This window comes from Bombina bombina, chromosome 8, assembly GCF_027579735.1.
Source record: "Bombina bombina isolate aBomBom1 chromosome 8, aBomBom1.pri, whole genome shotgun sequence".
Lineage (NCBI taxonomy): Eukaryota > Metazoa > Chordata > Amphibia > Anura > Bombinatoridae > Bombina > Bombina bombina.
The window spans coordinates 341,441,223-341,455,431 of record NC_069506.1 but is presented as its reverse complement, the minus strand read 5'-3'; the positions used below and the strand labels follow the sequence as shown (position 1 = coordinate 341,455,431).

The 14,209-nt window shown below is 39.2% G+C and overlaps 1 protein-coding gene across 1 annotated transcript in view; it reads left to right on the top strand.

The window, feature by feature from the left end:
- LOC128639050 (NXPE family member 1-like) overlaps positions 1 to 13,619 on the top strand; it is an 88,712-nt gene extending 75,093 nt beyond the window's left edge. The window contains exon 4 of the mRNA XM_053691191.1: positions 13,078 to 13,619. Within this exon, the coding sequence (XP_053547166.1) occupies positions 13,078 to 13,619 (542 nt within the window). The remainder of the gene's footprint in view (positions 1 to 13,077) is intronic.
- The last annotated feature ends 590 nt before the right edge of the window (positions 13,620 to 14,209 follow it).

Genomic DNA, 14,209 nt, shown 5'->3' with positions numbered 1-14,209 from the left:
TATACCTTTATTCATCTATACATTGTCCTAGTGTTCTTTAGGGTATTATTGCCATTCTTTGGCACTGGTGTGTTACCTCTTTGTTCACTAAACCTTTTCTTTGGGACCTTTAGAGGAAGTCCTATCTCAACTCACTAGCTATACCCTCATATTCCAGCGCAGTCTATCACCACTTTTTCTCCTAATGGTCTCCATACCCTAGACCAGGTGAGTGACATGGTGATGGTGTTGGGATCTTGCTATCCCCCTCTATCAGTATTTCCCATCTTTCTCCCATCTCCTCCTTTGAAGTTCACAGCATCTGCCTGTTCTCAAACCTCTCTTTCAGAATGGCAGTAATCTATCACCCTCCTAGACCAACCCCACAATTCCTTGATAACTTTGCCACCTGTCTTCCTCACTTTCTCTCTCAAAATATAGCTGCACTAATTCTTGGGGACTTCAACATCCCCATTTATAACCCATCTGCCCCTGTTGCCACTAAACTTCTTTTGCACACATTCTCCTTTCGGTCTATCACAATCCACCCTATACCCTTCTCACCATCACAGACACACTATTGATCTGGTATTCTCCTGCCTCTGCTCTTTATCTCATGCCCTACTTGCAAAAATGGTTGTGCGCTGCCTGGAGGAAATCTAGTTCGGAACCTTATTTTATCCACTATAAATTAATTCTTCATTCAAACACATCTCCCTTCACTTAGCCAAGCAAACCTACTTCTGTTCTCTTATATCTACTCTATCCTCAAACCCTAAATTACTCTTCTCTATTTTTTTTTTTAAATATCTTTATTTTTGCGTGCAACAAACAGATGAAATCAGGTACATTCAACAGTTTACAGGTAAAATATGGTTACAATCAGATGGTGCCTTCCGTCATACATCAGAGGGTGTCCCTGAGCATAGTCATGGTATATAATATCATCCATTTTGCACTTTTTCCATTTAATCAAAAAAAGAAAAAAAAAAGGGAGAGAAAAAAAATAAAAAAAATAACTCTTAACTCTCAACTGGTGTGGTTGACTCCCGATCCTCCTCTTCCTCCCCTCTCCCCCCAGGGCACCCCGGTCTCTCAGTTTACCATTCTCCCCGTAGAGCTGCTTCTAACATGTATTCTGTGTTCTTGAATGGTGTTATGATTATGTGACGTGAGTTGTCTGGTAGTGTGCGGATAAAGGGTCCCCACTTGTGAAAGAAGGACCGGACTCTAGTGGTCATATCACCCAGTCCGTCAGCTTGTTCGATAAATAGTTGCTGCAGCATTGCCTGTTTTAGTTGTGTTACAGTAGGTGGGTTTCTTTTGAGCCAATTTTGAAATATCAGATGTCTCGATATCAGAACTATAATATGTATGAGAGACTTAATGTGTTTTGGTATGTCCACAAAATCAAGGAACACCACATTCTGAAATGTCCAATCCCTACAGGGCACTTTTATTTTTGTCTTTACCCAGTGTGCTGTCATCTTCCAAAATCTGACTAGTCTGGGGCAGCTCCACATCATATGTTCAGTGTCTGCGTCTATCAAATCACATCTAGGGCATTTACTATTCCTATCTGTTTTCCATTTCTGGAACTTTTGAGGGGTGACGTAGCTATCATGCAGCAGCTTAAAGTGTGATTCTCTCACCCCTGCTGAGAGAGTTGCCGACTTGACTTTGTGTATGCTTTTCCCGACTTCCTCCGTCGTTACTGCCACCCCCAGTTTTTCACTCCAAATGGCTGCTATGCCATTTGTGCACGTGTTCCCTATCGGTCTGTTCATTTTTGTGTATAGTGGTGATATGGATGTGTTGCCATGTTTTGCTAACTCTATACTCTGCCGTATAGCTGCCTGATCTTTATCACTTCCTTCCCTACATAGTGCATCAAAATAGTGTCTTGCTTGTAAATAGGCATAATGGTGAGTTCTGGGCAAGTCGAATGTTCTCCTTAGTGTCTCAAATGTCTCCATGTGTCCTCTTTCTCCCGACTCTGTTTGACCCACTGTATGTAGTCCCTGATTCCTCCACTGAAAAAAGGCTTTGGTCGATATGCCTGCAGGGAATTCAGGGTTACCACACCAAGGTAAATATGAGATCAGTCTATGATCGCCCCCCAACTTCTTGCAAAACTGTCTCCAGGCTCTCGCAGGCTGAGCCAGAAGTTCCATGTCTTTCAAATATTTATTTGCTTGTGTCTGTGTCATGTGAGGGATCATCTCCAAAGCCCATGGCTTTGTCAATTCACCCTCTAGTTTGAGATCAGTAAACTTTCCCTGTCCCGTCATCCAGTCAATGACAAATTTACACTGGGCCGCCCAATTATATAACTCAAAGTTAGGCAATGCTAATCCTCCCATCTCCCTCGGGGCAGTGAGTTTGAGGTAACTAATCCTATGCTTCTTGTCATTCCAGATAAATTTAAGCACCCTCTCTTTGATGTGATTCAGATCTGATTTCTTCAGTATTGCCGGTAGTGTTTGGAAAAAGTAAAGCAATTTGGGGAAATATATCATTTTTATAAGTCCCACCCTCCCCGATAGGGATAGCGGAAGCAGGGTCCACCCTTTGATTAAGTTATCTAATTTCTTAAGTAAGGGTCCATAGTTAATGGAGTACCATTTGCGGGGGTCTGCATGTAACGTTACACCTAGGTATTTAAAGTTTCCATCTACTATTTTAAAGTCATAACCTGGAATTTGCCTTTCTCCCCTGGACAATAGCCAGAGTAATTCAGTTTTATCAGTATTAATTTTGTATCCGGAGACCAGACTAAACTCTCCAATCATCTCCATTAGTTTTGGGATATTTTTGTGAGGGTCTTGTACATACAATACCATGTCATCAGCAAACAACGAGACATACAACGTCGACTCTCCTATGCGCATTCCCTGTAGTGTCTGCCTAATCTTTATTGCCAGTGGCTCTATGGCCATGTCAAAGAGGAGCGGGGAGAGGGGACAGCCTTGCCTAGTACCTCTGTGGAGTGTAAAGGGCCGGGTAGGTGTGCCGTTAACTAAGATAGAAGCCTGTGGTCTACTGTAAAGATTCTCAACAGCCTTGACAAACGCGCCCTCTATGCCCATTTTGCTCATGGTGGTATAGAGGTGTTCCCACAGGACCTTGTCAAAGGCTTTTTCCGCATCTAAAAATAGCAGGGCTGCCTCTGTGGTTTTTGTCCTGCTTGAGTTGTGTTGTGCTATGTTCCAATAATACTGAATAACCGTTTGAACTCTTCTAACATTGAGCACAGAGGATCTCCCTTTAACAAATCCCGTCTGGTCCCCATGTATCAGTGATGGGAGAATGCTAGCCAGTCTGTTTGCAAGGATTTTTGTCAGGATCTTGTAGTCTTGGTTAAGTAGGGAAATGGGGCGGTATGACTGCGCCAGGAGGGGGTCTCTACCTTCTTTCGGAATAATGCTAATGTTAGCTTCCGCAAATCTAGGGGAGGGCTGAACTTCGTCTCCAAGTAAACCATTAAACAATCGCATTAGAGTTGGGCTTATATCAGTCCCCATTATCCTATAAAATTCCGCCGGTAGGCCATCGGGCCCTGGAGTTTTTTCTAGTGCTAAGTCTTTAATTGTGGTCAGAATTTCGTTAGAGGTAATGGGACAGTTAAGTTTGTCAAGTTGGGAGCGGTCTATCGTCGGCAGTTGTAATTGGTCCCAGAATCTGTCCATGTCACTAGTCTGTACCTTCTGCGTGGAGTATAGGTCTTTGTAAAAGTCAGTAAAAGCTTTTTGTATATCTTCTTCCTTATTCAAAACTACATCATCCCGTTTAATGGCTAAAATAGGATGCCTATTGTTTGACAATTTCGTCATTCTAGCCAGTAATTTCCCTGTTTTGTTCCCAAACCTATAGTATCTAGCCTGTGTTTTTGCGTGGACCTTATTAGTTTGTTGAAGTATGTAGTCATCTCTTGTTCGTTTAATTTCTTTATATTTGAGTCTATTAACGGGAGTGGGGTTTCTGAGGTATTTATTTCTAGCATTTAAAATCTGCGCTAACAGGAGCTCTGATTGGGCCTTGCTCTTTTTTTTTATGTTTGCGGCATAAGCCGAGATGACTCCTCTCAAGACAGCTTTAGCTGTCTCCCAGAACAGTAGAGGATTATCAACATGCGCTTCATTAGTTGCTACATACGCTAGCCACTCTCCCAGGATATGTCTATAAAAGTTGGGGTCTTTACATAAATATGTTGGAAATACCCATCTGTTAGTCTTCCTCTGGGTGGGGCCAACCTGGATCTTAACCCCTATCGGAGCATGATCTGAAATTGTTATTGGGTCTATCTCAACGTTTTCCACTCTGGGGCAAAGCTCTGTAGATACTAAAAAGTAGTCAAGTCTGGCCATAGTATCTTTTCCTAGTGACATGCAGGTGAAGTCTCTTTGCTCTGGGTGTCTGGCTCTCCAGATATCTTGTAGGTCCAGAGCCTTTCTGAAAGTGTGAATCACTAAGGATTCTTTTTTGGAGTTTCTAAAGCTTTGGGGGGTGTGTGCCTTCCTATTTGGGTTGTGGAATCTGTCTGCTGGGACTTGGGGAGCAATGTTGAAGTCACCCCCAATAATGGAGGGCAATGTCGTGAATTGAATTAACTTAGCTTGTAACTCCCTCCAATAACATTGCTTCTGTCGTTGTGGTCCATATACCCCTACCAAAGTAAATGACAGTCCCTGGATCTCTAATTGGAGCATTATAAATCTCCCCTCTTGGTCTAATAGTGTCTTTGTGATATTGTAAGTCAGGTTTTTCCTAAATAACACAGCTACACCCCTGGCTCGTTTGGATTCATATGGGGTGTACACAACCTCCCCCACCCAACCCTGCTTCAATTTTTCGTGTTCTAATTTCGATAAGTGTGTCTCCTCCAGTATTGCTATATCAACTTTTCTTGAGTGTAGGTAGCGCAAGATCGATCTACGCTTTTGCGGGGATGTTACGCCACCCACATTCCAGCTCATAATGTTTAGGTTATGCATTATCCCAATTTTGTTCCGTGAGTGTAATGTCTCCTAAATGGTTACCCACAAGTAAATCTAATAATTCAATGTGTGTGGAGGATTTGTGAGGTTGTGTTGTAGTCTTACCACCAGATCCCAGATTAGAAACATTTTCCAAAGTCAGAGAGTCCCTGGGAGGGAGGGGGGTACCACACCAGCTAATTAGAGAGAAAAACAACACAGTTAAGCATATTACAAACGAAAAAATTAACAAATAGGGAAACAAACAAGTCCCCAACAACTTACACATCGTCCTAACTTCTCAGTTTCGAATCAGTAACTTAATGAGAATTAACTCACTGCTGCACTACACTCTACCTCCTACGTGTGATTAAGTCTGGTATGATGATATTAGCTCTCTCCCTACCATCCTGGCCCACTCCGCCACCTGTGATTGAACAATTAGGGTTAATTCTGTGGGTCTGTCAACCCTCGCTATATAGAGTCAAAAATGTTCTCTCAAACCTAGGCCAACTTATTGTTTGGGGTGTATGTTCCTCTCAGCTCATCTTTAGGGTAGGACTAGTATTATGGGTAGCTATAGTTCAGAAAGTAAGTGAGCTACCCCTGGATCAGGGCTGGCCCTTACATACTACAAACCTGACTCTCACAGTAAGGGGGGTTAGGCATTCAAACTAACTGGTTAACTATATCTCCTAAGCTTTATTCTTACCCCTTCAGTGAAAACCCTGCAAAGGCAAGTCTTGAGGGATATGTTTGCAGTGTAGGTCAGAACAATAATTCAAAGTAACCACATTAACAGAAAAACATCATTGCTATAATTTTTAACAACCCAAAGATAACCTTTAACTGGAGCAAGATGGGCGTGAGGTAAGTCCACCCCCACACCACCTCTTAGTTGTTGTGGCTCAGGATAGATGGAAGCCCCCACCAGCCAATGGTTCTGAGCTCCCCCCCCCCCCCGTTCACCTCAATGAGCAGGACACTTTTCCAGTCCCTTGAACTATAGTCACCATTTCCTCAGGTTTCCTTGGCTGTCAATTCTTGTTCAAGCCTCAGGAATTTCTGTAGATGTCTAGGATCGTCGAAAAACTTAACACCCTGCTGGGTCTGGAGCTTGAGTTTAGCTGGAAACAGTAAGGACACAGAGCGCCCTGCTTCTATCAGCGTTTTACAGTAAGGAGAGAACTCCCTCCTTCTCCTAGAAATCTCTGCGGAGTAGTCCTGGAAGATGAGGATCTTCTTCCCCTCAAACATCAGAGGAGAACATTGACGGTAGGCTCTTAAGATTTGGATTTTGTCTTGAAAATTAAGGTACCGTATCATCACCTGCCGGGGTCCTCTGGCTGTCTTAGGGTCTTGGTTAATGGTACCTATCCTGTGGGCTCTTTCTGCCACACACGGTATGTCCTCAGGTCGTAATTTTAGGAGGGTAGGCAAAAGTTTTTCTGCAAATTCTAGCAAGCCGGTGTTCAGAACAGATTCTGGCAGACCCACAATACGCAGATTGTTCCGCCGTGAGCGGTTTTCAAGATCATCAAGTTTTTCAGTTAGCATCTTATTCTGGGCCTCCAGTGTTGCCACCTTAATAGAGTTTTCGCGTTGTCTTATTTCTCCATCACCCACTCTCTGTTCGATGTGTTGGAGCCTTGAGGAAAATGACTTGAACTCAGACGACAAAGAGTCCATTCCTGTCTGCAATTGCTCTATCTTGGGTAAGAAAAGGGCTGATATTTGGGATACTATAGGATGGGTTTCTGATGCCCCCTCATCTGCTGTTTCTATCGCCTCAACTTCGGCGGCATGAACTTCCACCACAGCTTTGGCCCTTTTATCTTGATTCTTCTGTCTGCCAGACATCGTGCCAGTGGTCTTTACAAAGCTTGAATAGTACCTCTGCATGCACTATATGTCTGCTCAACTTTAAATGTTCTAATTCCCCCCCAAAAAAAGAGGTAGGTGGTGAGGTAATAGGTAGTCAGCACCAGGGAGAGAGAAATGGCCCACACAACTATCGTTGCTAGTGTTTTGATTTTTAGTGATAAGTACTGGGGAGGCTTGAATGGCGGAGGGTGCAGCGCAGCATGAGGAATTTATCTCAGTTCTGTAACCTTTCCATCTCCTTCAGTGGTATTTAGAGCTATAGCATAGATTGTCATCTCTAGGCACCCGCTCCCTCAGTTAGACCTGCTATGCGTGTTATGAGTCTCTGTGCGTAAATTCTTTCTGAGGTATATGACTTCCACTCTGTTATTGCGCTTTAGTTACAGGCCTACCAGATTATCATATGCTGTTCCGTTTTCACTGCGGGCCTACCTGCCACGTGGCCAACAAGTTATCTCCGAACTGCCCAATTAAAGTTAATTTGTTTTATAGTCTTGTAGTCAGATAGAAAGTGGTGTCAAGATGTATAGTTTAGCTCTTATGTGTGATATTGATCAGTTCATAGCTCTGTAGTATGTAGGTGGGGTAAACGTACAGACCTCTCTTATGCAGTGGCGCCAAACTGACATCTCCTTCTGGGCTGTATTCGAGTCTCCCCACTGCAGAGTTTCTCTTTCTCCTTGGCGATTGTCTCGGTCGCCCGAGGGGTTAAGTGCCTGCTGATTTCCTAAGAGCAGTGGGGCTTATGCAACCGTAGCGCCGCGGCCGCGGCTTCTCTTACTCCAAAGTGCGCTGTTCCGGTGGGGGAGCCGTTGGTATCAGCTCCTTGCTGCAAAGATATCCAAACAGGTTTGGGTAACTACCTGTTAAGGTTGGCAAGCTTTTTGGGCTAGTTTGACACAGATTTTAAGAAGAAAAACTATCTGTGTCCACGGAGCTCTTTCTCGCTGCGTCCGCTTTCTCTGCCCGCCCACCGGAAGTCCTACTCTTCTCTATTTTTAACTCTCTCCCCCACCCACCTGCACCACCCCTCCATCTGCCTTTAGTGCTCAAGATCTGGCAGACTACTTTCTAAACAAAATGCATGCTAACCAAAGCAATATCCCGACATAAGCCTGAAATTTCCATCTCCACTCCTGCTCCCCTCTCTACCATTCTATGTATATTCCCCAATTCTCAGCTCCTGAGAATGAAGTGTGTTCTTTACTGTATTCCTTACGCCTCACTGCCTTCCCTTGACCCTATCCCTTAAAGTCTAATACCTTCTATGTTTTCCACCCTCTCTACAGCTCTTTTTACAACTTCAACCTATCCCATTCTACTGGTTCTTTGCCATCTTCTTTTAAATATGGAAAGATCACTCTGATACTCAAAAACCCCTTCCTTTATCCTTATTCTCCTGCAAACTACCACCCCATATCACTGCTTTCACTAACCACAAAACTCCAGGAAAAACTAGTTTACTACTGCCTATCCCACTTCCTGTCTTCCAACTCCTTACTTGACCCCCTGCAATCTGGCTTCTATCCCCAACACTTAACTGAGACTGCCCTCACCAAGGTTACTAACGACCTTCTTTCTGCTAAAATTACCAGACACTACTCTATACTTATCTTACTTGGCCTCTCAGCTGCATTTGACACTGCTGACCACCCCCTCCTCCTACAGACTCTCAGCTCTCCTGGTCTCTGTGACATTGCCCTCTCTTGGATCCACTCCAGGCCCTTTTCTGTGTCATATGCTAGCAACTCCTCCTCTTCAATGCCTCGGTCGATTAGAGTACCTCTAGGCTCTGTCCTGGGTCCTATACTCTTCTCTATTTATACATATTCATTGGGTAAACTTATCAACAGCTATGGCTTCAAATATCACCTGGATGCCGATAATACTCAGATCTAACTCTCCAACCCTGCGCTCTCTACCTCTATCCTTTCTCATGTCAGCGACTGTTTTTCTGACATCTCTTCCTTGATGGCCTCTCACCCCTCTCTCATCCCCCACATCCATTTGCTCTCTTCCTCATGCTGCAAACACCTATGCATTATCTTCAAAATTAGTCTGTTTCTGAACACTGACGCCACTAATCAACTAATCCACTCCCTTGTAATTTCCCGACATAACTACTGCAATAACCTACTAACTGGCCTTCCTCTCTCCCCCTTTCAATCCATCATAAAATGCATATGCCAGGCTAATCTACCTTTCCCTGCCTTTCTGCCTCTGCTGCACCCCTCTGCGCATTCCTTCACTGGCTCCCCATTCAAATCTGAATTAAATTCAAAATTCTCACTCGAAAATGAATGCACATCTCTAGTAGATACAATTCTACATAAATGCTCCTTAAGTATGGAGTACAGTTTTGGGGACTAATATTAAAAAGGACAAAGGCACTACAATATTACTAGTGATAATTGAGGAATTATGCCAGATTGATTCCATTTACTCTAGAAAGAGATGTTTAAAAAATGATATAATTATTTTATAAAAAATATTTTTTATTCCAAGAAAGGAAGATTTATTAATTTCCCAGAAACAAAACCAATTTTTCAGTTGAAGAATAAAATCAGACAGTGGTCCTCTGTCTGAGAAGATAATGACTATAAATACAACTGTAAAAATAGCTTAGATTTGTTTGTGGCTATAAAACATATTCAATGTTATGTTTCCTTGTGATTAATGGGTAGTCTTTTTACATTTTTACTGTTAGCTTACATAGTATGGGTTTGTTTTGTATAAAAACAGATCAAAGAGGATATGTAAAGATTGTACTCAATTACTTTTTTTCTGTATTTTAGCTTCATCTATTTTGGACCAGATTATGGCATCTATTTATCAAGCCGTCAATGTACTTGCATTCGACGGCACCAATACGCTCGCCTAAGCTTGCCTAACATCGCTGCCGCGGACCTGAATAAGTTCTCTAAAATTATCAAAAAGCTGTCAAAAAGCCGCGCACCAAGTACGGTGCGATGAGCAGCGGACTGTTGTTAACTAACAGTCATCGATCTCGCTGCTCTGCGGCTTTTTCACAGCTTTCTTGGTACCCTGTCACTTAACACCCACACTATACTATACTGTTTACCGCCTATACCGCCGCTCCCGGAGCCCACCGCAACTCTAATAAATGTATTAACCCCTTAACCTCCGCTCACGGACCCCACCGCAACTAAATAAAGTGTTTAACCCCTAAACCGCCGCTCCTGGAGCCCATCACCACCTACATTATACTTATTAACCCCTAATCTGCCGCCACCTACACCGCCGCCACCTACATTATACTTATTAACCCCTAATCTGCTGCCCCCTACACTGCTGCCACCTACATTATACTTATTAACCCCTAATTTGCCGCCCCCTACACCGCCGCCACCTACATTATACTTATTAACCCCTTATCTGCCGCCCCCAACGTCACCGCCACTATATTAAATTTATTAACCCCTAATCTGCCGCCCCCTACACCGCCGCCACCTACATTATATTTATTAACCCCTAATCTGCCCCCCTACACCGTTGCCACCTACCTACATTTATTAACCACTAATCTGCCGCCCCCAACGTCGCCGCCACTATATTAAATTTATTAACCGCTAAACCTAAGTCTAACCCTAATACCCCCTAACTTAAATATCATTTAAATAATTCTAAATAAATATTCCTAGCATTAAATAAAGTATTCCTATTTAAAACTAAATACGTACCTATAAAATAAATCCTAAGCTAGCTACAATAAAACATTGTAGCTATCTTAGGGTTTATTTTTATTTTACAGACAACTTTGTATTTTTTTTAACTAGGTACAATAGTTATTAAATAGTTATTAACTATTTAATAACTTCCTAGTTAAAATAAATAAAATTTACCTGTAAAATAAAAGCTAACCTAAGTTACAATTACACCTAACACTGTACTAAAATATAAATAAATTCCCTAAACTAAATACAATTAAATACAATTAAATAAAATTATCTAAAGTACAAAAAATTGAGCTTGCATTCTATTGGGTGTAATTTAGTGTAGGGTAGGGATTTTTATTATTTTGGGGGGCTTTTTTATTTTTTTAGGGGGATTAGATTAGGTGTAATTAGTTTAAAATTCTTGTAATTATTTTATTATTTTTTGTAATTTAGTGTTTGTTTTTTGTACTTTAGTTAATTTTATTTAATCGTAATTAATTGTAGTTAATTTAGTTAATTTATTTAATGATAGTGTAGTGTTAGGTATAATTGTAACTTAGGTTAGGTTTTATTTTACATGTAAATTTGTCTTTATTTTAACTAGGTGGCTATTAAATAGTTAATAACTATTTAATAACTATTGTACCTAGTTAAAATAAATACAAAGTTGCCTGTAAAATAAAAATAAACCCTAAGATAGCTATAATGTAACTATTAATTATATTGTAGCTATCTTAGGGTTTATTTTATAGGTAAGTACTTAGTTCTAAATAGGAATAATTTAGTTAATGATAGGAATATTTATTTAGTTTATTTAAATTATATTCAAGTTAGTGGGTGTTAGGTTTAGGGTTAGACTTAGGTTTAGGGGTTAATATGTTTATCATAGTGGTGGCGGTGTAGGGGGGGGCAAATTATGTACACATACTGTATATAGACATATATAAATAAAAGTATACATACATAAATGCATATGTACACATACTGTATATAGACATATATAAATAAAAGTATACATGCATAAATGCATATGTACACATACTGTATGTAGACATATATAAATAAAAGTATACATGAATAAATGCATATGTACACATACTGTGTATAGACATATATAAATAAAAGTATACATACATAAATGCATATGTACACATACTTTATATAGACATATATAAATAAAAGTATACATACATAAATGCATATGTACACATACTGTATATAGACATATATAAATAAAAGTATACATACATAAATGCATATGTACACATACTGTATATAGACATATATAAATAAAAGTATACATACATAAATGCATATGTACACATACTGTATATAGACATATATAAATAAAAGTATACATACATAAATGCATATGTACACATACTGTATATAGACATATATAAATAAAAGTATACATACATAAATGCATATGTACACATACTGTATATAGACATATATAAATAAAAGTATACATGCATAAATGCATATGTACACATACTGTATATAGACATATATAAATAAAAGTATACATACATAAATGCATATGTACACATACCGTATATAGACATATATAAATAAAAGTATACATACATAAATGCATATGTACACATACTGTATATAGACATATATAAATAAAAGTATACATACATAAATGCATATGTACACATACTGTATATAGACATATATAAATAAAAGTATACATACATAAATGCATATGTACACATACTGTATATAGACATATATAAATAAAAGTATACATACATAAATGCATATGTACACATACTGTATATAGACATATATAAATAAAAGTATACATACATAAATGCATATGTACACATACTGTATATAGACATATATAAATAAAAGTATACATACATAAATGCATATGTACACATACTGTATATAGACATATATAAATAAAAGTATACATACATAAATGCATATGTACACATACTGTATATAGACATATATAAATAAAAGTATACATACATAAATGCATATGTACACATACTGTATATAGACATATATATACATGCATATACATATTTAGACATGTTATGTTAAAGCCCTTTGTCTGCCTTTTTTCTAACACCTGAGACCTCATATCATTGAGCTCTTATAACTTTTGTGTGCAATATTTTTTTTAATATTTTTTATTAGATGGTGTTATTATGAGTGTAAGTGTACTTTGTAATTTGTGATGTGTTTTGTGATACTTTTTTGTTTTGCGATACACTTAACCACAGCTCTGAGGACGCAGTAATCATTCTAATGTATTCACGTTTACTTTCAACTTGTAATACCAGCGCAATTTAACCTGCGTGCAAACTATCACGAAAACCTGATATCGCACAAACGTTTACGCTCCACTCATAATCTGTCCCATTGTAAATTGAATAAACTTTACTGTGAATCGCAGATGCACATTTTACTCTTCTATTATTTAACATTTATCAATATAATTATTAACTATTTCAAAATTGATAAAAAGCTTTAAGGTTAATACTTTTATTATGCTTAATGTGATTCCTAAAAAAATAAGTTACCATTTTCTGTTACAGATGTGAAGTTTTTTGACCTTCATGGGATTGGCTGGCACAAGGAAATGTTAGCACTGGACTTGGAAAGGAATATGTACATCATGTGGAAGAAGCACGGGCATCCGTTTGTGACACAAAGTTTCTTTACAGTTAAAAATCATGCTTATATAGCACAAGATATTGACAGAGTAGCTGGTGGTTCCAGCACAGTTATTGTCATTGCCTTGGGACAGCATTTCCGTCCCTTCCCTCTTATTGTGTTCATCAGAAGACTTCTCAGTGTGCGGAATGCCATAGTGCGCCTCTTTCATCGCAGTCCAGACACAAAAGTCATAATCAAGTCTGAGAATACAAGAGAGGTCAACGCAGATGTAGAGAGATTCAGCGACTTTCATGGTTATGTTCAATATCTCTTAATGAAAGACATCTTCCAAGGGCTTAATGTTGGGGTTATTGATGCTTGGGATATGACAACAGCCTTTGGCTCATTTAATGTACATCCTCCAACAGATGTAATCAGGAACCAAATCAACATGTTCTTGACTTATATATGTGATTTATAATTTTAGCATAAAATATATTTAAGGTTAATCTAAAGGGATTTTAAACTTAAAATCAAATTCCCTATGAAAATCGCTAATCATTCATTCATTGAAAAAAAGCAAAAATGCAAAAATTCAATTTTTCTGGATCTTGTCCTTACAGAACCTTTACACTGCAAATATATACGCAGTGATTGCTTAAGTGCAGGCGCTTGTGTGTGTTTATATATATATACACTCTCACAGCAAAACAGATAAGATACTTGAAACGACAAACTTTAAAGAGTTGTGTCTGTAGACTGCTCTCAGTTAAACAATGTATATTTAAAAAAATAAAATAATTGCAGTTTGGATGCGTTGAAAACATCTATTTGGTACATGGATATTTGTGGCAGTGAAATAGCAAAGCAGAAATTTTCTTTCTAGAATGTTTTTTGTACATATAACACTTTAATGGAATCTTATCTGATAATTGCTAGAGTCTGAATTTCTTTTGTAAATTGCAATAGAGAATTGTGTATCCCGAACATCCTGTATTTATCATTGTATGAGCAAACTCTCACGCCGCTCAGCCTCCTGCTTTCACACAACCAGTCATACTAGGACAGAGT